The sequence below is a fragment of the Mustelus asterias genome, chromosome 25, assembly GCF_964213995.1.
Source record: "Mustelus asterias chromosome 25, sMusAst1.hap1.1, whole genome shotgun sequence".
Classification (NCBI taxonomy): domain Eukaryota; kingdom Metazoa; phylum Chordata; class Chondrichthyes; order Carcharhiniformes; family Triakidae; genus Mustelus; species Mustelus asterias.
In genome coordinates, this window is record NC_135825.1 from 10,586,528 (window position 1) to 10,607,808 (window position 21,281).

Here is a 21,281-nt window from a genome sequence, read left to right on the forward strand (position 1 = left end):
TAGAGTCCTGGGATGTGTAGGTTAGAGGGATTAGCGGGTAAATATGTGGGGGTAGGGCCTGGGTGGGATTGTGGTCGGTGCAGACTCGATGGGCCGAATGGCCTCCTTCTGCACTGTAGGATTTCTATGATTTCTATGAACATGGGGCAACAGCCTTAGGATAAGGGGAAGGTTATTTTGGACTGAGATGAGGAGAATTTTTTTCACTTTCCCAAGAGTTGTGAATCTTTGGAATTCTCCTCCTCGGAAGGTATGAATGGTCCATCATTGAATATATTTAAGGCTGAGATAGACAGATTTTTGAAGGATATGCAGAGTGGGTGGAAAAGTGGAGATGAGTCCAAAGTCAGCCATGATCAATTAAATGGCAGAGTAGACTTGACCGGCCTGAGGGTCTTCTCCCATTCCAATGTGTTATGTTCTTAAAGTTAAAGTCACAATGTTAATTGAGCTGAGTTAATATCAGATAAAAGAAAAATGAATTTATATAATGTCTCAAGGCATCCCAAAGCACTTTACTGCCATTATAATTATGGTAGCAATTTAGGAAATATAAAGTTTTAAAGTTTATTTATTAGTGTCACAAGTAGGCTTACATTAACGCTGCAATTAAATTACTGTGAAAATCCCCTAGTCGCCACACTCCTGCACCTGTTCGGGTACACTGAGGGAGAATTTAGCACGGCCAATGCACCTAACCAGCACGTCTATCGGACCGTGGGAGGAAACCGGAGCACCCGGAGGAAACCCACGCAGACACGGGGAGAACGTACAGACTCCACACAGACAGTGACCCAAGCCAGGAATCAAATCCAGGTCTCTGGCACGGTGAGGCAGCAGTGCTGACCAATGTGCCACCGTGCCGCCCAAATATGACAGCCAATCTGTGTACAGCAAGATCCCACAAACAGCGACATATTGGTGACCAGATAATGTACTTCCTGTACTGACAATTAAGGGATGATTCCCCTCATCTATTTCAACATAGAATCATAGAATCTCTACAGTGTAGAAGAGGCCATTCAGCCCATTAAGTTTGCACCGACTCCCTAGCCCAGTCACTGAAATTCTACCACCCCACCCGCCATGGAATCGGAGCGGGTGAGGGGCGGACAACAGAAATGTCCATTGATCCCTGGCGGGAATTTCCGCTCTCACTCGAGCAAGGCTGTAAAATCCCACCCAGTGTCTTGTACAGTACCTCTTCCCCACCCTATCCCTGTAACCCCACACATTTATCATGGCTAATCCATCCAACCTACACATCTTGGGCCACTAAGGAGCAATTTAGCTTGGCCAATCCACCTAACCTGCACATCTTTGGACTGTGGGAGGAAACCGGAGCACCCGGAGGAAACCCACGCAGACACGGGGAGAACGTGCAAACTCCACACAGACAGTCATCCAAGGTCAGAATCGAACCCGGGTTCCTGGAGCTGTGAGGAGGCAGCGCTAGACACTGTGCCACCGTGCTGCCGACTGAATAATGCCATGGGATCTTTTACATCATGTGGAGATGCCGGCGTTGGACTGGGGTAAGCAGGCTTATGGTATTTGCTACCAAATAAACCTGTTGGACTTTAACCTGGTGTTGTGAGATCTTTTACATCCACTTGGGAGGTCAGGTTGGACCTCGATTCAGCATCTCATCCGAAAAACAGCTCCTCCAATAGACATAAAGAAAAGCCAGCGATAACTACCGAATCTACATCGAATTTACAGCGCAGACATAGGCCTGTGACTTAAATGTCTCCGGCTGCTGTTTATGCTCCATGTGCGTCTCCTCTCTAACCCTCTCTGCATATCCTTCTGTTCCCTTCTCCTCATGTTCCTGCTTAGCTTCTCCTTAAATTCAGTAACAGCTGTTTGAGTTGAGTAATACTGGAGTAGAATGGATAGATATGGACGTTGATGTTAGTTACAATTCTTTATAAAGGTTCCCGTGGGTCTGGTTCTGTGTTGTAACTCAATTAGTTAAAGTAGTTTTGGCCACTAGAGGTCCCTTTGGGCTGTCATCGCTTTGGAAGGGCTCGCCATGAATTGTTGAAGAAATATAATGGCCCAGATTTTGCTCCTAAAATAACAGCAAGTTGGAGTAAATGAGCCAATTGATATTGTTCCCCTGGCATTGTAATTGGCGAACAGCATTAGTAATGCGTTACTGTTTACGCTCAAAGTCCTGAGTGTGTTGCAGTAAAATTGGATTTTGTGCGCATTTTCTTTCAGAAAATAAAACAGATTGAAACCATACCATGACCACAGTGGGGAGGCGATGGCCTAGGGGTATTATCGCTGGGCTATTAATCCAAAAACCCAGCTGATGCTTTGGGGACCCAGGTTCGAATCCCGCCACGGCAGATGGTGGAATTTGAATTCAATAAAAAATATCTGGAATTAAAAATCTACTGATGACCATGAAACCATTGTCGATTGTTGGAAAAACACATCTGGTTCACTAATGTCCTTAAGGGAAGGAAATCTTCCGTCCTTACCTAGTCTGGCCTACATGTGGCTCCAGAGCCACAGCAATGTGGTTGACTCTCAACTGCCCTCCAAGGGCAACTAGGGATGGGCAATAAATGCTGGCCACCCAGCGATGCCCATGTCCCACGAATGAATTAAAAAAATCATAGAACCATAGAATCTCTACAGTGCAGAAGGAGGCCATTCAGCCCTCCGAGCCTGCACCAACAACTATCCCACCCACGCCCTATCCCTGGAATCCCACGTATTTGATCTCCTCGCTGACTGTGTGTCACTGGCCATTGACTGGTTTTATGATTAGCGTTCTGAATTGCAAGCAGCACTGAAGTTTCTACGTCTGGGATAGTGGGATGGACTTTCACCACGCTCCCTCAGGCTACATTTACTGATACTTCCACATGAAATCAGACTGATTGCTCGAACCAAGGGTCACATTTTGCAACGATTCACCGAGCGCACCTGGGAGGCAGTCAGGATTTGGATTAAATATTAATTGTATTTTGTACTTTAACAAAAAAATAGATTTAAAGAAAATGATTTCCTTAACTGACACGCAGAGTAAGTAATGGAACGGGAGAGGTACGGTACACAGGGGGGGTCGTGGAAGGCTGTGGATGGGTAAATGACTGAGCGCCTCCAGAGGTATTGATTTGTGCTCTGAGTTAGATCAACAGTCAGTAACCTGGCAATCTGCCTGTTAGAACGTTTAGGTCGGAATTCACCAATATAAGAACGGATGTACTGGTTACTGCTGTAGAGCTCACAGAGCAGCTGAATAGGATAGTTAAGAAGGCATATGGGACACTTGCTGTCATCAGTCATGTGTAGAGTATAGGGGTAAGGAGGTAATGTTACAATTGTACAGAGCATTGGTTAGGCCACAGCTGGAGTACTGTGTGCAGTTCTGGTCACCTCACTATAGGAAGGATGTGATTGCACTTGAGGGGGTACAGAGGAGGTTCAGAGACATAGAATCATAGAATCCTACAGTGCAGAAGGAGGCCATTCGGCCTATCTAGTCTGCACCGATCACAATCCCACCCAGGCCCCATCCCCATAACCCCATGCACTTATCCTAGCTAGTCCCCTTGACTAAGGGGCAATTTAGCAAGGCCAATCCACCTAACCCGCACATCTTTGGAATGTGGGAGGAAAGAGTGGAACGGTGGCACGGTGGTTAGAACTGCTGCCTCACCGCGCCAGGGACCCGGGTTCAAATCTGGCCTCGGGTGATTGTCTGTGTGGAGTTTGCACATTCTCCCCGTGTCTGCGTGGGTTTCCTCTGGGTCCTCCGGTTTCCTCCCAAAGTCCAAAGATGTGCGGGTTAGGTGGATTGGCCATGCTAAATTACCCCTTAGTGTTAGGGGGACTAGCAGGGTAAATGCATGGGGTAATGGGAATAGGGCCTGGGTGGGATTGTTGTCAGTGCAGACTCGATGGGCCGAATGGCCTCCTCCTGCACTGTAGGATTCTATGAAACCGGAGAATGTGCAAACTCCACACAGACAGTGACCCAAGTCGGGAATTGAACCCGGGTCCCTGGCGCTGTGTTGCAGCAATGCTAACCACTGTGCCACCGTGCCGTGCCTGGGATCCAGTGCCTGGGATGGAGCATTTGAGCTATAAGGAGAGACTGGATAGGCTTGGATTGTTTTCTTTAGAGCAGAGAAGGGTGAGGGTGGGACATGAATGAGGTGTATAAGATTATGAGGGATATGGACAGGATGAGTAGGGAGCAGCTGCTCCCCTGGGTTGAAAGGTCAATCACGAGGGACATAGCTTTAGGGTAAGGGTCAGGAGATTCAGAGGGGATTGGAGGAAAAACCTTTTCACTCAGAGAATGGTGGGAATCTGGAATGCACTGCCTGGGAAGGTAGTGGAGGCTGGAAACCTTAAAACCTTTAAAAAACATTTGGATGAGCACTTGAAATATCATAACATTCAAGGATATGGGACAAGTGTAGGAAAAGGGGACTAACGCGCCTTTAGTGGTAGTTATTGTCGGTGTAAACTCAATGAGACGAAGGGTCTTTTCTGCGCTGTATGACTCTTCAAGGGGGATGATGTTATAATGGCAATGTCTCAGGGCTGGCAATCCAGCGGCTAATGTTCCAGCAACGTGGGTTCTAATCCCACAGGAGCAGTGGATGGAATTTTAAATTCAATTGATAAAATTAGGAATATAACGCTAGCCTCAGTAATGGTAACCATTGATTGTTGTAAAACTGCGTTTTATTCACTAATGCCCCATCGGGAAGGGGAAATCTGCTGTCCTTAACTGGCCTGGCCTACACGTGACTCCAGACCTACAGTTAAGAAATTGCCTTTAACTGCCAATTGGCTTAGCAAGCCACTCAATTCAAAGGATAATTAGGGACGGGCAACAAATGCTGGCCTTGTCCAGCCACACACCTGTACCATAAACTAATTTTTAGAAGCTCCCGCCTGCTTTGTGCTTTACCAAGTGGTGTGATTTATAAACTGTTGGACTTAAAAGATTTCTTTCCTTGTTTCCATGTGCATTTCCCATCTAACCCTCTCTGCTTATCCTTCCATTCCTTTCTCCCTTGTGTTCCTGCTTAGAATCGTAAAATCCCTACAGCGCAGAAGGAGGCCATTCGGCCCATCGAGTCTGCACTGACCACAATCCCACCCAGACCCTATTCCTGTAACCCCACATATTTACCCTGCTAATCCCCCTGACACTAAGGGGCAATTTAGCATGGCCAATCAGCCTAACCCACACAGCTTTGGATTGTGGGACGGAACTGGAGCATCCGGAGAAAACCCACGCAGACATGGGGAGAATGTGCAAACTCCACACAGTCAGTGTCCCAAGGCTGGAATTGAACCTGGGTCCCTGGTGCTATGAGGCAGCAGTGCTAACCAGTGTGCCACCCTGCTGTCCATAAATTCAGCAACTGTTGTTTGAGCTTAATAATACTTGCGAGGGGAGCTGGGGGGAAGGGGCATGGAAATGGATAGATATGGGTGCTGACATCCGGCGCTATGTCTCCTCGTGATTGACCTTTCAACCAAGGGGAACAACTGCTCCTTACTCTAGGATGATAGGGGGTGGGGGGGTGGGGGGGGGGGGTGGATGACAGGTCGTGGTTGGGGGAGGGGGAGGGGGTGCTGTAAAATCCTGGCTAGCTCCAAACTCCACACTGCTCCCAGGTCACCAGTCACCCTGCACTAGACATGTTGCACCAAGTCCACTCACCTCTCTTATCTCCGTGTTTGCCGACGGGATTTGGTCTCTTGTCTGACAATTCTTCAGTTTTAAAATTCGCATCCTTGTTTTCAAATCCCTCCAAGGACTCGCCCCTCTCTATCTCTGGAACCTCCTCCAGCCCGACAACGCTCTGAAATTTCTGGGGGGGTGCCTTCAATAACTCTGGGGCTTGTGCAGCCTCCATATTAAACGCGCTAGCATTGGCGGCCATGCTTTCTGCTGCCTGAGCCCTAATCTCTTGAATTTCTTCCCTAAACCTCTCCACCTGGTTATAACTCTCTCCTCCTTTAGGACATTCCTCCAAACCTATTTCTATGTCCAAATATTTGGTCACCTGTTCTAATATCTTACAACATCTTGATACTGCTCCTGTGAAGCGCCTTGGGGCATTTTACTATATTAATGGGTGCTAGTTAAATGTAACTTACTGTTCCTCTATATCATCATTCCTTGGTGGTTGTTTACTCAGACATCTAGAATTCCTCATCTAATACCAATATAGGAGGACAAGGGTGGCACGGTGACACAGTGGTTAGCACTGCTGCCTCACAGTGCCAGGGACTCGGGTTCAATTTCAGCCTTGGGTCACTGTCGGTGTGGAATTTGCACATTCTCCATGTGTCTGCATGGGTTTCCTCCGGGTGCTCCGGTTTCCTCCCACAATCCAAAGATGTGAAGGTTAGGTAGATTGGCCGTGCTAAATTGCCCCTCAGTGACCCAAGATGTGTAGTTTAGGGGCATTACATGGGGTTATGGGAAAGAACCTGGGCGGGATCCTCGACGGAGAGTCAGTGCAGGCTCAATAGGCTGAATGGCTTCCTTCTACAGTGTAGGGATTCTATAAAGAGACAATGAACACAAAGTGCTTCAAACTGAGATACCAGCACCACTTAAAGTTTCCAGGCCAACTGGAAATGGAGAATAGATGCCAGGCTTGCTGGCATCAACCATGTCACAAGAGCAACATAAAGAAAGGCACGGCACACACAGAGATTTGAGATGGTAGTGCCACGAAAGCACTGCAACCACTCTTTGAACATGGACCAAACTGATACCCTTACTACGTTGATCCTTGGTGCGCAGAGGCTCCTGCTCTACTCAAGACCGCAAGGAACTACAACAGGTCGTGAATGTAGCCCAATCCATCACGCAAACCAACCTCCCATCCATTGACTCCGTCTACACTTCCCGCTGCCTCGGCAAAGCAGCCAGCATAACTAAGGACCCCACGCACCCCGGACATTCTCTCTTCCACCTTCTTCCTTTGAGAAAAAGATACAAAAGGCTGAGGTCACATACCAACCGACTCAAGAACAGCTTCTTCCCTGCTGCCGTCAGACTTTTGAATGGACCTACCTCGCACTAATTGATTTTTCTCTACACCCTAACTATGATTGTAACGCTTCATTCTGCACTCTCTCGTTTCCTTCTCTATGAATGGTATTCTTTGTCTGTATAGCGCACAAGAAACAATACTTTTCATTGTATGTTAATACATGTGACAATAATAAATCAAATCAAATCACAGGTGATTTTTCGAGGACATGTACTGAGTGTGCAGATTGCTACCAATATGACTCTGTAGTTGCTGCTTAGATCGACAGCTGGGCATGAGTTTTCTACCACAGAAAGCGACTGGATTTAAAGAAAAGATGTCTGCCGATTAAGGACTTTCCAAAAATGCAGCAGTGAATCTTTCAAATGGATGTGATTTATCTTTGTAGGGATTGGAGCAGGACTGATGGGCTTCGGAGTGTTTTTCCTCCTGTTTGGTATCCTCTTGTATTTTGACAGAGTTCTCCTTGCATTTGGAAACGTGAGTATTCTCCGTAAATTGTGTGGGTTTTGAGGAGTTGAAAGGGTTCTCGGAGTTGACAGTTCATAGAAGAATCTCGACAGGAGCATAATTGAGTGATGATGCAACCTGACAGTTCAGAATTCCAGCTTAAATAGAAAATGTAAAAGATTAGTTTAATACTAATTTTATGCCAGTTATTTAGGCTATACTAAGATAGATAAAATAAATTCCACAGTAAATATGTATTTGATGATTAGAATCATAGAATAGAATCCCTACAGTGCAGAAGGAGGCCATTCATCCCATTGAGTCTGCACTGACACTCCGACAAAGCATCTTAACCAGGCCCACCATCCACCCTATCCCTGTAACACCACGCATTTACCCCGCTAATCCCCCTAACCTACACATCTTTGGATACCCAGGAACAATGGTCAGCTCTGCTGCCTCACAGCGCCAGGGACCCGGGTTCAATTCCCGGCTTGGGTCACTGTGCGGAATCTGCACGTTCTCCACGTATCTGGGTTGGTTTCCGCCAGGTGCTCCAGTTTCCTCCCACAGACTGAAAAACGTGCTGGTTAGGTGCATTGGCCATGCTAAATTCTCCCTCAGTGTACCCGAATAGGCACCGGAGCGTGGCGACCAGGGGATTTTCACAGTAACTTCATTGCAATGTCAATGTAAGCCTATTTGTGGCACTAATAAATAAACTTTAAACTTTGAACAATTTAGCATGGCCAATCAGCCTAATCTACACACCTTTGGACTGTGGGAGGAAACCAGAGCACCCAGAGGAAACCCATGTAGACATGGGAAGAATGTGTAAACTCCACACAGACAGTGACCTGAGGCCAGAATTGAACCCAGGTCCCTGGCGCTGTGAGGCAGCACTGCTAGGTACTGCGCCACCATGCCACCCAAATCATTTGTCTATTGTTTTGTAGATTAGTTTAATATTGCAAATACAATCTCTTCTAAACTCCAGCGAGTACAAGCCCAAACTGTTTAATCTCTCCTCATACGCTAATCCTTTCATCCCTGGAATCAATCTGGTGAACCTCCTCTGAACTGCCTCCAATGCCACCGCATCCTTCCTCAAATAAGGAGACCAAAACTGGACACAATAATCCAGATGTAGTCTCACCAACACCCAATACAATTGAAGTCACCCATTCTTACCTCTAATTGGCCCGACTCTTTCTTTTAACACCCTTTTATTATTTACATGCTTATAAAAGACATTGGGATTCCCTTTTATGTTAACTGCCAGTCTCTTTTCATGCTCTCTCCTTGCTTTTCTTATTAGTTTTTTCACTCCCCTCTGGTCTTTCTACATCCAGCCTGATTCTCCACTGTCTTTTCTGACATCTGTCCTACGCGCTCTTCTTCCTTTTCATCTCCACCTCTATCTCTCCCGTCAGCCGGGGTGCTCTGGAATTATTTGTCCTACCTTTCCCCTTCAAGGAAGTAAACCTTGACATTTTTTGCAATAATTTTTCTTTGAAGATGCCCATTGTTCAGCCATCGTCTTCCGCCAACATTTGATTCCAACTCACTCGACTCAAGACGTATTTTCACCCCATCGAAGGTGACTTTCCCCCAGTTAATTATCCCTGCTCTGGATTGTTCCTTGTCCTTTCCCATTGTCAACCTAAGCCTTATGATAGGATGGCCACTGTCCCCTACGTACTCTCCCACTGATATTTGACCCACTTGGGCCAACGCATTCCCCATAAACAGGTCCAACAAGGCCTGCCCTCGCATTGGACTGGACACATTCTGCTGCAGAAAATTATCTTGAACACATTCCCAGAACTCTCGTCCTCCTTGTCCCTTTGCACTATTCCTATCCAGCCTATATTTGGATAATTGAAGTCCCCCCCCATTATAATTATTCTATAATTCTTGCACCTCTCTATAATTTCTTTGCAAATCTGTTTCTCTACACCCCTTCCACTAGTTGGTGCTGTATATTCTACAACTATCAATGTTATTGCACATTTTTCATTCCTTGCCTCGAGCCAGAGAGATTCCATCCTTAACCCCTCTGGAACATCTGCTCTCTCCATCACTGTAATACCATCTTTAATCAATATTGTGATCGACTCAGGAAGCCCGACTGGAAAGGAACAAAGTTTATTCCAGAATACAAAGTAAAATTATTACCGTGATGTACACACACTAGCCCCTGCCTTGGACTACAGTTCAGCAGTCCCAATCTTGGGCCTGCCCTATAAAATCCACATAGTTTCCCTACATGCAGAAGGAGGCCATTCAGCCCATTGAGTCTGCGCCAACTAAAATCCCACCCAGGCCCTATTCCCATAACCCCACACATTAACCCTGCTAATCCCCTTGACACAATTTAATATGGCCAATCAACCTAACCCGCACATCTTTGGACTGTGGGAGGAAACCGGAGCACCCGGAGGAAACCCACGCAGACACAGGGAGAATGTGCAAACTCCACACAAGCAGTGACCTGAGGCCGGAATTGAACCCAGGTCCCTGGCACTGTGAGGCAGCAGTGCTAACCACTAGGTCACCGTGCCATCCCTCATAAAATGTTCTGTTAATGAGTTCCAGCTGGGAAGACCACTGCCTGTTACCAGGGGACTCAAACTCAGTGAGCCCCACAGGGAGATCAATCAGTGATTCCACATGGACCTTGTGGGGGGTTATCACAACAATACTGCAGTGCTGAGTCCTGATTGCTTTTCTTCTCCATCCTTCAGATTCTCTTTGTATCCGGCCTTCCCTTCATCACCGGGCTGCAGAACACATTTCGGTTCTTCTTCCAGAGGCAGAAGGTGAAAGGTTCAAGTTTCTTCCTGGCTGGGATTCTGCTGGTTCTGCTCAGGTGGCCCGCAGTGGGCATGCTGTGTGAAAGCTATGGAAGTTATCTACTTTTCAAGTAAGGCTCACTCCAGTTCAACATGCTTGGGTTGGGAAGGCTTATTAAGGGTTCAAGCGGCTCGACAGAAACTTGCAAAGCTCCACAAAGATACCCCTAGCTCTACCATCAGCCTCTGAAAAGCAGCAGTTCACCATTGGTCTCCTTATGGGTGTTTCAGTTCAGTTTATTTATTAGTGTCACATTAACACTGCAATGAAGTTACTCTGAAAATCCCCTAGTTGCTATATGCAATTTCGTTTATTACCTCTCTGCTGAAGCAATGGCCAAAGATTTTAGACAAACTCATTGGTTTCAATAAAAGCAAATTACTGCGGATGCTGGAATCTAAAACAAAACCAGAAAATGCTGGAAAATCTCAGCATGTCTGGCAGCATCTGTGGAGAGAGAATAGAGCCAATGTTGTGAGTCAGGTTATCCATACTGTCTTTCCATTGGTTTTAATGTTATTTCAAGGCCACTGTATTTAAAAAACAGAAATCACTCAATAATGTAGGCATTTGTGTCCAGTTCTCTATTCGAAGATCGTTAAAAGAGCATTAAGGAAGTTTCTCTGCTTTTTATTTTAATAATCTCTTCTCTTCCACTCCCTGGAGGCTGGAGATCAGACTACAGTTTAAGTTTATTTATTAGTGTCACAAGTAGGCTTGTGTTAATACTTCAATGAATTTTGATTTTGATTTGATTTGATTTATTATTGTCACATGTATTAACATACAGTGAAAAGTATTGTTTCTTGCGCGCTATGTAGGCAAAGCATACCGCTCATAGAGAAGGAAACGAGACAGTTACAGTCATAGCTAGGGTGTAGAGAAAAATCAACTTAATGCGAGGTAGGTCCATTCAAAAGTCTGATAGCAGCAGGAGAGAAGCTGTTCTTGAGTCGGTTGGTACGTGACCTCAGACTTTTGTATCTTTTTCCCGACGGAAGAAGGTGGAAGAGAGAATGTCCGGGTTGCGTGGGATCCTTAATTATGCCGGCTGCTTTGCCGAGGCAGCGGGAAGTGTAGACAGAGCCAGTGGATGGGAGGCTGGTAAGTAACTGTGAAAATCCCTTAGTCACCACACTCTGGTGTCTGTTCGGGTACACTGAGGGAGAATTTAGCATGGTCAATGCACCTAACAAGCATATCTTTCGGATTGTGGGAGGGAACCGGAGCACCCGAAGGAAACCCACGCAGACACAGGGAGAATGTGCGGACTCCGCACAGGCAGTGACCCGAGCTGGGAATTGAACCCTGAATTTGTCACATTTCCCCTTTAAATGTCCATTAAACTCAACACAGAAAATTGGGCTAGTGCTTAAGAATGTAAGAACCTCGTTAATATCTGAGTCTGTGTCCCTGAAATTTCAGTCAACCTCCCAAGTCCAGAAAGGGAACAACTGAAACTTTGGAGTCCTGTTTCCAATAATAATCCGTTGTTAGAGATTCTTGAAACTATTTTTTAAAATGCTTTTTTTCACTTTTCGTTCTCATTTTTCACCCTCAGCCCAATTTTTAGATCACTCAATTTTCTTTCTGTGTCTTATTCAACTCTCCCCCTCCATCATTCTTCTGCCTCTTTCCCAGTGCTTAAATCTCATTTACTATGGAGGTGGACTGTTCGTCCAAGGTTGGACATCAATGTTCTAGATATCCATTTGTCTTCACCATGCCATCTTCTCAGCTCACACTTCCAGCAATTAGAGGAAGATAGCGGCATTGCAGTAAAGTCACTGAACTAGTAATCCAGAGGGTTACCAATGCTCTGGGGACATGGGTTCAAAGGTTCACCAATTGTGTATGTAAGTGATTCCCCACTCCAACAAAATATTTGCCTATCTTTTATTTCTTACATCAGTCTTATTTAGACATAACAAATGGAACAGATGATGTATTCTCCTTTGGAGCCATCTGAATTCTAGGAATCTATATATGAAATATATACATCTCATGCCTGCATATAATTATTTTATTCATTCGTGGGACATGGCTGTCGCTGGCTGGGCAGCAATTATTGCCCATCCCTGTTGCCCGAGGGCAGCTGAGAGTCAACCACATTGCAGTGGCTCTGGAGTCACATGTAGGCCAGACCAGGTAAGGATGGCAGATTTCCTTCCTGACATTAGTGAACCAGCTGGGTTTTTCTGACAATCGACAATGGTTTCATAGTCATCAGGAGATTCTTAATTCCAGATTTTTTAAAAATTGAATTCAAATTCCACCATCTGCCGGGGATTCGAACCCGGGTCCCCAGAACATTAGTCGAATTTCTGGGTTAATAGAATAGCGATAATACCACTAGGCCATCGCCTCCCCATGTACACTGGTGTAATGATTAAGTTATGGGTCTAGTAACCCAGAGGCTTGAAATAATAGTTCAGTGGGTTTGAATCCCACCATCTCAGTTTGAGAGTTTTGATTTAGTTAGAAAGAAATCTGGAAACAGAAATTGCTGTCTGTGAAAGTGGCCATGATGCGGTTGCAGTGTCCAAAAGCCCACCTGGTACAATAATGTCCTTTCAGGCAAGAAGCCTTTCCTGGACTGGCCTATTAGTGGCTGCAGTCCCACACCAAAATTGCTGACTCTTAGCTGCCCTCCAAAGTCAGTACACTTCCACCACTCAGGACAACTGAGGGTGAACAATGTCGATCTTCCAACTGGCACTCACACCTCAAGAATGAGAAAAATGCAAATATGTTTAAAGGCAGATTTAGAAAATATAATAAATATTTGTTTTCTAATCCATTTAATTACAATGCGGAACTGTTTTGTCGTATGAGGAACGGTTGAGGACTCTGGGTCTGTACTCGTTGGAGTTTAGAAGGATGAGGGGAGATCTTATTGAAACTTACAGGATACTGCAAGACCTGGATAGAGTGGACGTGGAGAGGATGTTTCCACTAGTAGGGTCTTTAAGACAGAGATAGATAGGTTCTTGATTAATAAGGGGATCGGGGGTTATGGGGAAAAGGCAGGAGAATGGGAATGAGAAAAAAATCAGCCATGATTGAATGGCGGAGCAGACTCGATGGACTGAGTGGCCTAATTCTGCTGCTATGTCTTATGGTCTTATGTTTTCCCAGGAGCACAGTTCCACTTGTATCAGAATTTCTATCCAAGGTTCCAGTCCTGGGATTAATTTTCACATTCCCCGGACTCAGCACGGTAAGTCACGCTTATTCCTTTCATTTTGGGCTTGTTTTCTATAAAACTGTGTTGTTTTAAGGAGTTTTTCGGATTGCTTTCAGTGAGATATGACCACAGCAACTGATAAGAAGTTGCGGAAAATAATTTGAAGTCAAATTGAATTCCATTCTCCCCATTACATGTCTTTTCTGTGAAAGTTTTCAAGAAACTTCAGTAACCCTCATGTGAAACAATCAGACTTTTGGCTGTCTTGCATTCCTGTTCCTTGCAGTGGGATGTCCCCCGATCGCTCACTGACATTTGGGCGCGATTGGGCTTTGAGTGGATTAAGATGTCACCCAATCTGTCTCTCTGTGTGGTGATGTTTCACCTTATCTCCATGCAGTGGTGTTTCTCCCAAACTCTCTGGGGGCAATCTTACCAAAAAAATTCTAAGTGCCAAATGAGTGCGAAAACGGGAGAGAATCGCACATATTTTTTTTCAGCAAGCTTTCAGACACAAGCTTATAGCACTCAGTGAGAAAAAAAGGTAAAGTGTGATTCATGCCAGTAGGGGGAATGGATGGATTCTATTCTCACCAGAAAGCCAGCTGCTCACACTAGAGGGCGCTATCGCACATGCACAGATCTTTCAATGTTCTGTGCATGAGAAAGTTCCTGTAAGTTTCTGTCAGTCCCCCATCCCCCTGGATATTGCCCCGATACCCCCCCTTGGCTGATTGCCACCCCGATACCCGCACTGGCTAATCGACTCTCACCACGTCCCCAGCCAACTGCCCCCCTCCCCCCCCCAAATCAGCGCAAATCTCATTTTTCGCCTCTCTTGCAATCTTACCAACTAGCCACACCGATCGACTGATGTGACGAGCCAGTAAAATTGCCTTCTCTGTGTTGGCCTTCATAGTGAGAGGATTTGAGGACAGGAACAGGGATGTTTTGCTGAAATTATGCAGGGCCTTGGTGAGAGGCCACACCTGGAATGTTGTGTGCAGTTTTGGTCTCTTTACCTGAGGAAGGATGCTCTTGCTCTGGGGAGGGAAGCGAAGGTTTACCAGACTGATTCCTGAGATGGCGAGACTGACATATGATGAGAGGTTAAGTCGGGGAGGATAGTATTCGCTGAAGTTCAGAAGAATGAGGCAGGATCTCCTGGAAACCTATAAAACTCTAACAGGACTAGACAGGATAGATGCAGGAAGGGTGTTCCCAATGGTGGGGGAGTCCAGAAACAGGGATCATAGTCTGAGGATACAGGGTAGACTGTTTAGAACAGAGATGAGGAGACATTTCTTTATCCAGAGAGTGGTCAGCCTGTGGAATTCACTACCATAGGAAGTAGTTGAGGCCAAAACATTGAATGTATTCAAGAAGAAGTTAGATATAGCACTTGGGGCAAAGGGGTCAAAGGATGTGGGAGAAAGACGGGATCAAGCTATTGAGTTGGATGATCAGTGATGATCATAATGAATGGCAGAGCAGGCTCGAAGGGCCGAATGGCCTCCTCCTGCTCCTATCTTCTATGTTTCTATCTGTTCTCTGCTTCACAGCTGCAAGTGCTTCACAGAAAAAATATTCCCAGTTAAATGCATCAGCCTATGTTTCATCAAAAAGATTGGTTTCAACTTTAATCTGCATTCACGATCAGTGTAATTTTAAATAATGCCTTTTCTACCATCAGTTTAAGATTGTGTGTGTGTATGTGTGTATGTTTGAATGTGTCTGTGTGTGAGAGTATGTGTGTGTGTCAGAGTGTGTCTGTGTCTGTCTGTGTGTGTTTGTGTGTTTGTAGATGTATGTGTGTGCGTGTATGTGTATGTGTGTGTCTGTGTGTGTGAGAGTATGTGTGTCTGTGTCTGTGTTTGTGTGCTTGTAGGTGTGTGTGTGTGAGTATGTGTGAGAGTGTGTGTTTGTGTCTGTGTGTGTGTGTGAGAGTGTGTGTGAATGTGAGAGTGTGTGTGTGTGAGAGTATGTATGTGTGTGTGTGTGTGTGAGAGTATGTATGTGTGTGTGTGTGTGTGAGAGTATGTATGTGTGTGTGTGTATGTGCGTGTGTGTGTGCGTGTGTGAGAGTGTGTATGTGCGTGTGTGTGCGTGTGTGTGAGAGTGTGTGTGTGAGTGTGTGTGAGAATATGTGCATGTGCGTGTGTGAGAGTATGTATGTGTGTGTATGTGCGTGTGTGTGTGTGAGAGTATGTATGTGTGTGTGTGTGTTTAACATTAATGTTTCTGATGCATATTCATGAAGGGAGTTGTTAAGTTTCAGGCACAACCGTCCTCAATAACTTGTCGGTAAGTAAGAACTGTGAGTTGTTTTTAACTGTGACTTAATACAGTTAAAATTATATTTGTGGCTATCATTAAAGGAGACACATTTATTCAATATAATAGTTAGCTTGATTATATTCTGCTTTACGCCTACCAGCAATGTTAATCCAATGTCTCACTGATGTGCATCATCAATATTAATATTAAAGCTACTCCCCCACAGAAGTTTTAAGCAATTTTCAATCTAAGAAAGGAGGTGGACAATTATTTTAAAGTGTAACATTGACTACTGAATAAAATAGAGAGAATACAAGCTGATTCCAGCCTTTGGGGATCACTTGTTAGAGATTTGGTTTTAACAGTGGGTTAGTGCACTGCCTTCTTTGCGATCTAATTCCAGGGCATGTAATTATTATATTCATTCTGGAGCATTGCTGGCAAGACCAACATTTATTGCTCTTTAAAAGGTGGTGGTGAGTCACTTTCTTGAACTGCTGCAGCCTGTGTGGTTGCAGGATTTGGACCCAACAATAGTGAAGGAATGGCGACATATTTTTAAATCAGGCTGATGGGCGGCACGGTGGCACAGTGGGTTAGCACTGCTGCCTCACAGTGCCAGGGACCCGGGTTCGATTCCGGCCTTGGGTGACTGTGCGGAATCTGCATGATCTCTCCATGTCTGCGTGCATTTCCTCCGGGTGCTCCAATTTCACCCCACAGTCCAAAGATGTACGGGTTAGGTGGATTGACGATGTTAAATTGCCCCTTAGTGTGCAGGTTAGGTGGATTGGCCATGCTAAATTGCCCCTTAGTGTATAGATTAGGTGGATTGGCCATGTTAAATTGCCTCTTAGCCAGTAGGTTAGGTGGATTGGGGCCATGCTAAATGTGCGGGGATGGGGTTGGGGTGGGGGTGAGGGAGGGGGGGTGTTGGATGTGGGTGGGATGCTCTTCAGAGAATTGGTGCAGACTCAATGGGCCGAATGGCACCCTTCTGCACTGTAGGGATAAGTCACTTCTTAGAGTGTAGTCACTGTTCTGATGTAGGAAACACAACATTCAATTTGTACACAGCACGTTCCTTCATACAGCGATGAGATAGGTGACCAGATAATCTGTAATGTGATTAATGTGGGGTTCAATTGATCCTATTAACATTAAGGACTAGCATGAAGTATGTAATCAAAGTCCAAGTGACTCCTAAGGTCTGGCAATTTTGATTCCAAGCTACGGAACCCAGAGTTTCAGTTCACACAATCACAGAATACTTCAGTGCAGAAGAGGCCCTTCGGCCCATCGCGTCTACACCGATGATTGAAAGGCCCTGACCTGCCCACCTAATCCCACTTGCCAGCACTTAGCCCATAACCTTGAATGTTATGATGTGCCAAGCACTTATCCAGGTACTTTTTAAAGGATGTGAGGCATCCCACCTCCACCACCCTCCCAGGCAGCGCATTCCAGACCGTCACCACCCTCTGGGTAAAAAAGCTTTTCCTCACATCTCCCCCATAAACCTCCCACCTCTCAAAAACGTTGTGAAGCTAAGTTACTCATTTGAAGTGGTTTTTAATGGTTTCATAAAAGGTTTAGAAATATTGGCTAGGATCCTGGAGACTTCTCACGTCAATCGTAGAATGAGGAAGCTTGGTGTGATGACTTCAGCCAGGCTAATGAGGTTGGCTTGCTAGAGTTTGAACTACCTGATGAGTCTTCCGACAATCGCATTATGATTTAATGTTTTAAGTTTCCTTTTGACTTTGTTTTTGGTTCGGGCTGTTCCCCCCTTCCTTTTGGGGAGCTGCCCCTTTTAATTTGTCCCTAAGTTAATTTGAGTTCGTTTACTTGATTGGTATCAAAAGAAATACCTGATGAGTCCTAATTGATGGTTAAATCAGGGAGCCTCATGCTCCCTATTTAAAGCAGGTGTGTCAGACTCCCAGCCGGCATTCAGCAGGGAGCAACTGGAGAGTTGGCTGTGTACAGATGTATGGTGTAAATAAAGTAACTTGGTGACGGGACTTTCGTCTCTGTGGAGTTATTAGATTTGGGTTGCTTCAGAAGCTCGGTCGCACAATCTAAACGAACACTTTAAGACGATACAAAACAAGAGGGTGCCACGTTGTAGAAGGTGCCATTTTTTTGAGTAAGACATTTGCTTGCGACCTGTATCTTTTGTCAACGTGAAGTGCCACTCTTGTGGTGTTAGCTGAGTGATAAATATTGATCAGTACAAATCAAATGTGTAATAATTTCCCACACTGAATTTGCCAGCTTCTCTGAACTTCCTCGGCACTGTAAAATGCTAATGTGTGTGTTCACACAAAGTTGCTTCAACAATGTGGCAATATTTTAAATGATTAACATCCCTGGTGGAAAATTTTTCAAATCGCTTTCCGCAAGCTTTGTCTTCTGTGTAGCTTATTCTATTTATATTATCAATACAACAGGACCTTTAATTGAGGATGTGGCAAACTAATCTATTTTCATATTCAGGGACAATTCCTGCCGTTGCAAGTCAGTTAATCACCATCAACACAATTTAGAGCAACAAATATATTCTGGAGCTCAAACTAGCACTGTCCGATAACTTTTATTTACACATGTTGGGTTCTGGGCACTTATTATAGAGAGTGTCAGACTAAGGCAAAAATCTATGCTTACACTCCCAAGAGTCAGGCAAAGAAAGACTAAACTTGCAATTACATTGCACTTTTCTCAGTCTCAGGATTAGTCACAGCCAGTGAAGTACTTCTAATGTGTAGCTACTGTTGTAATGCAGAGAAACAGTTTGCACACACCAAGATCCCACAAACAGCAATGACAAGACAATCAATTGAAATTAAGTTGGCTGAGGAATAAATGGTGGCCGGATACCCAAACAACGCAGAAAATGTCGGAACTACTCTAAGGGCTAAAGGGATCAAGGGACTTGGCGGGATGGGGGTGGTGGGTTGGGGGGGGGGGGGGGGGGGATCAGGGTATTGAATTTGATGATCAGCCATGATCAAAATGAATGGCGGGAGCTGGCTCGAAGGGCCGAATGGCCTACTCCTGCTTCTAGTTTCTATGTTTCCAAATCGGGTGGCATAGTGGCACAGTGGCAAGCACTCAGCGCCAGGGACCCGGGTTCAATTCCAGCCTTGGGTGACTGAATGTCTGTGGGGGGGTTTGCACATTCTCCCCATGTCTGCGGGGGTTTCCTCCGAGTGCTCCGGTTTCCTCCCACAGTCCAAAGATGTGCGGGTTGGGTAGATTGGCCATGCTGAAATGCCCCGAGCTGTGTAGGTTAGGAGGATTAGCCATGCTAAATTGCCCCTTAATGTTCAAAGATGTGCAGGTTAGGGGGATTAGCAGGGTAAAATACATGGGGTTACGGATATCTCGATGGGCTGAATGGCCTCCTTCTGCACTGCAGGGATTCTGTGATTTTATGATTCTGTTGCACTTTCGCGAGGGGGCACAGAACATATACTTAATTCAACAGCAAATTGGTACTTGGAAATGGTTCAACATTGTGAAGTGGTGTGAAGCAGATGCTTTCATCTTTAGAGACTAATGTTCAAGATAAAGGGGAGTAGAATCAGTCTCCAAGTTGTAACTGACAGGAAAGGGAGATAGCAAATGGGGAATTGCAATTCTAAGATTTCATCACACTTGTTTATTTCTCCAGATGTTGAAGAAATTTAGTGACAGAGGCTCTTTGGTGTGAAAACAAAGGAACTGTCAAACTGAATAAACAATTGAAGACATCGTTCGGTTAAACCTGTCACTATCACAGCTTCCCTGCAGCATATCCAGCTTGGGCCAGTGCCGTGTGAAACAAACAGCTCCTGTCCGATGTTTCAGTGAAGCTGTTTATTCCAATGGACCCACATCTTCTCTTTCATTCCCGTTCATTCATTTTGTTCCTGTTCATTCTGAGTTTGCTGACTTGCTTGGTTCCTGAGACCGCCAATTCCTCATCAACATCTTTAAACCCTTCCGTAGCCTCACTTCTCCCATCTCTGTAATCTACCCAGCCCCTATGACCTTCTGAGCTCTCTTCCCTTCTTTAATTCTGGTCCCCTGTGCATCACCGATCTTCACCACTCTGAGACTGATTACTGTGCCTTCAGCCATTGAGACCCTAACATCTGGAATTCCCTCGTCAAACCTCTTCACCTCTCAACCTTTCATTCCTCAAAGAACAAAGAAAATTACAGCACAGGAACAGGCCTTTCGGCCCTCCAAGCCTGCACCAACCATGTTGCCCGACTGAACTAAAACCCCCTACCCTTCCGGGGACCATATCCATCTATTCCCATCCTATTCATGTATTTGTCACAACACCCCTTAAAAGTTTAAGGCCTTCCTTAAAACGTATCTCTTTGATTAAATCTTTGCCCATCTATACCTCTATCTACATATGTGGGCTTGGTGATGCACCTTGGGGTGTTTTGCCATGTTAAAGGTGCTGTATAAATGCAAGTTGTTGCTCTGTCATAGGAACATTCATTGCTGATTTTTATCCTCCTGTCACTCCCTCTTCTTCAGCTTCCTGTGTTGCGATCCTCTCCACCGACTCCTCCACCATCGTGGATCCTCTGGGTTGGTCAGCAGACCACAATGACTTTGTAAATACCAACCTCCTTTCCTTGCTACATCTCTAAGACAAAGACACTGGACATATGCTAAACCTGTTTCAATTAAATTGAGTTCAGATTCACTCAACAATCTGACTTGGTAGAGTGTTTGTTTTGTAATTCAGGTTTTGACTCTTTTTATTGAATCAATACTTAAGTATTTCCACATGTTGTGTGTGTATTTCTGAGCTTTGTGGGTTTTATGACTATCAACCTGGAGGTGCCGGTGAGGTGAAAAATCTTGCTGCCGTCAATGCCAGTGGGGTCTTCTGTTCCCACCAAAGGCGCATCCCCGCCACGGTTTCCCAGCAGCGAGGGGTGTGTTCAATGGGAAACTCTGTTGACAATGCTGTGACCATAAGATACCACCACCAGTGAGTGCCACCTCCTGCTGCCGCGAAACATGCCACAGGGAGGGAGAGAAATCTCACCCAGTACTGTCGCCCGGTGGTCCAGAACTTGAGCATCGCTGAAAAAAAAATTGTTTCTCCCTTTGAAATTTGGTATTCTTGCATCTATCCTGCTGAATGCAAGATGGAAAGCTTCAACACCCTGTATCCTTTTTATCAGAAATGATGGGTGGCATTTTACACCCTCTCCGCAGCGTGTATTGCAACAGCAGAGACAACCCGCCAGTGAGATCATTTGGACCCATCGCTGTTAACAAGGCTTTCTATTCTTCACACACCTTCCTTTTGAGGAACCTGTGTCGGGGATTCACTGTTGGTGGGACTGGAAGATCCCCCCAGTAGGAGTGGCCAGAAAATTCCGCCGGATACATATGTGACTGCAAACAAGAGCTCCCCAACTCTGGCTTGGAGGGAACAT

General features: G+C 45.4%; 1 protein-coding gene across 1 annotated transcript; it reads left to right on the forward strand.

The window, feature by feature from the left end:
* The first annotated feature begins 2,917 nt into the window (after positions 1-2,917).
* On the forward strand, positions 2,918-20,539 carry golt1a (golgi transport 1A). Its single transcript, XM_078197895.1, has 5 exons — positions 2,918-3,042; positions 7,444-7,535; positions 10,253-10,431; positions 13,500-13,581; positions 19,502-20,539. Exons 1-5 carry the CDS (start codon positions 3,018-3,020, stop codon positions 19,538-19,540), a joined length of 417 nt encoding a protein of 138 aa, XP_078054021.1. The 5' UTR covers positions 2,918-3,017; the 3' UTR covers positions 19,541-20,539.
* The last annotated feature ends 742 nt before the right edge of the window (positions 20,540-21,281 follow it).

Coding starts and splice junctions, on each gene's coding strand:
- golt1a (XM_078197895.1), top strand. CDS start 3,018: ATGATTTCCTTAACTGACACGCAGA. Junction 10,432..13,499: donor GGAAGTTATCTACTTTTCAA/GTAAGGCTCACT, acceptor ATGTTTTCCCAG/GAGCACAGTTCCACTTGTAT. Junction 13,582..19,501: donor CATTCCCCGGACTCAGCACG/GTAAGTCACGCT, acceptor TTATTTCTCCAG/ATGTTGAAGAAATTTAGTGA.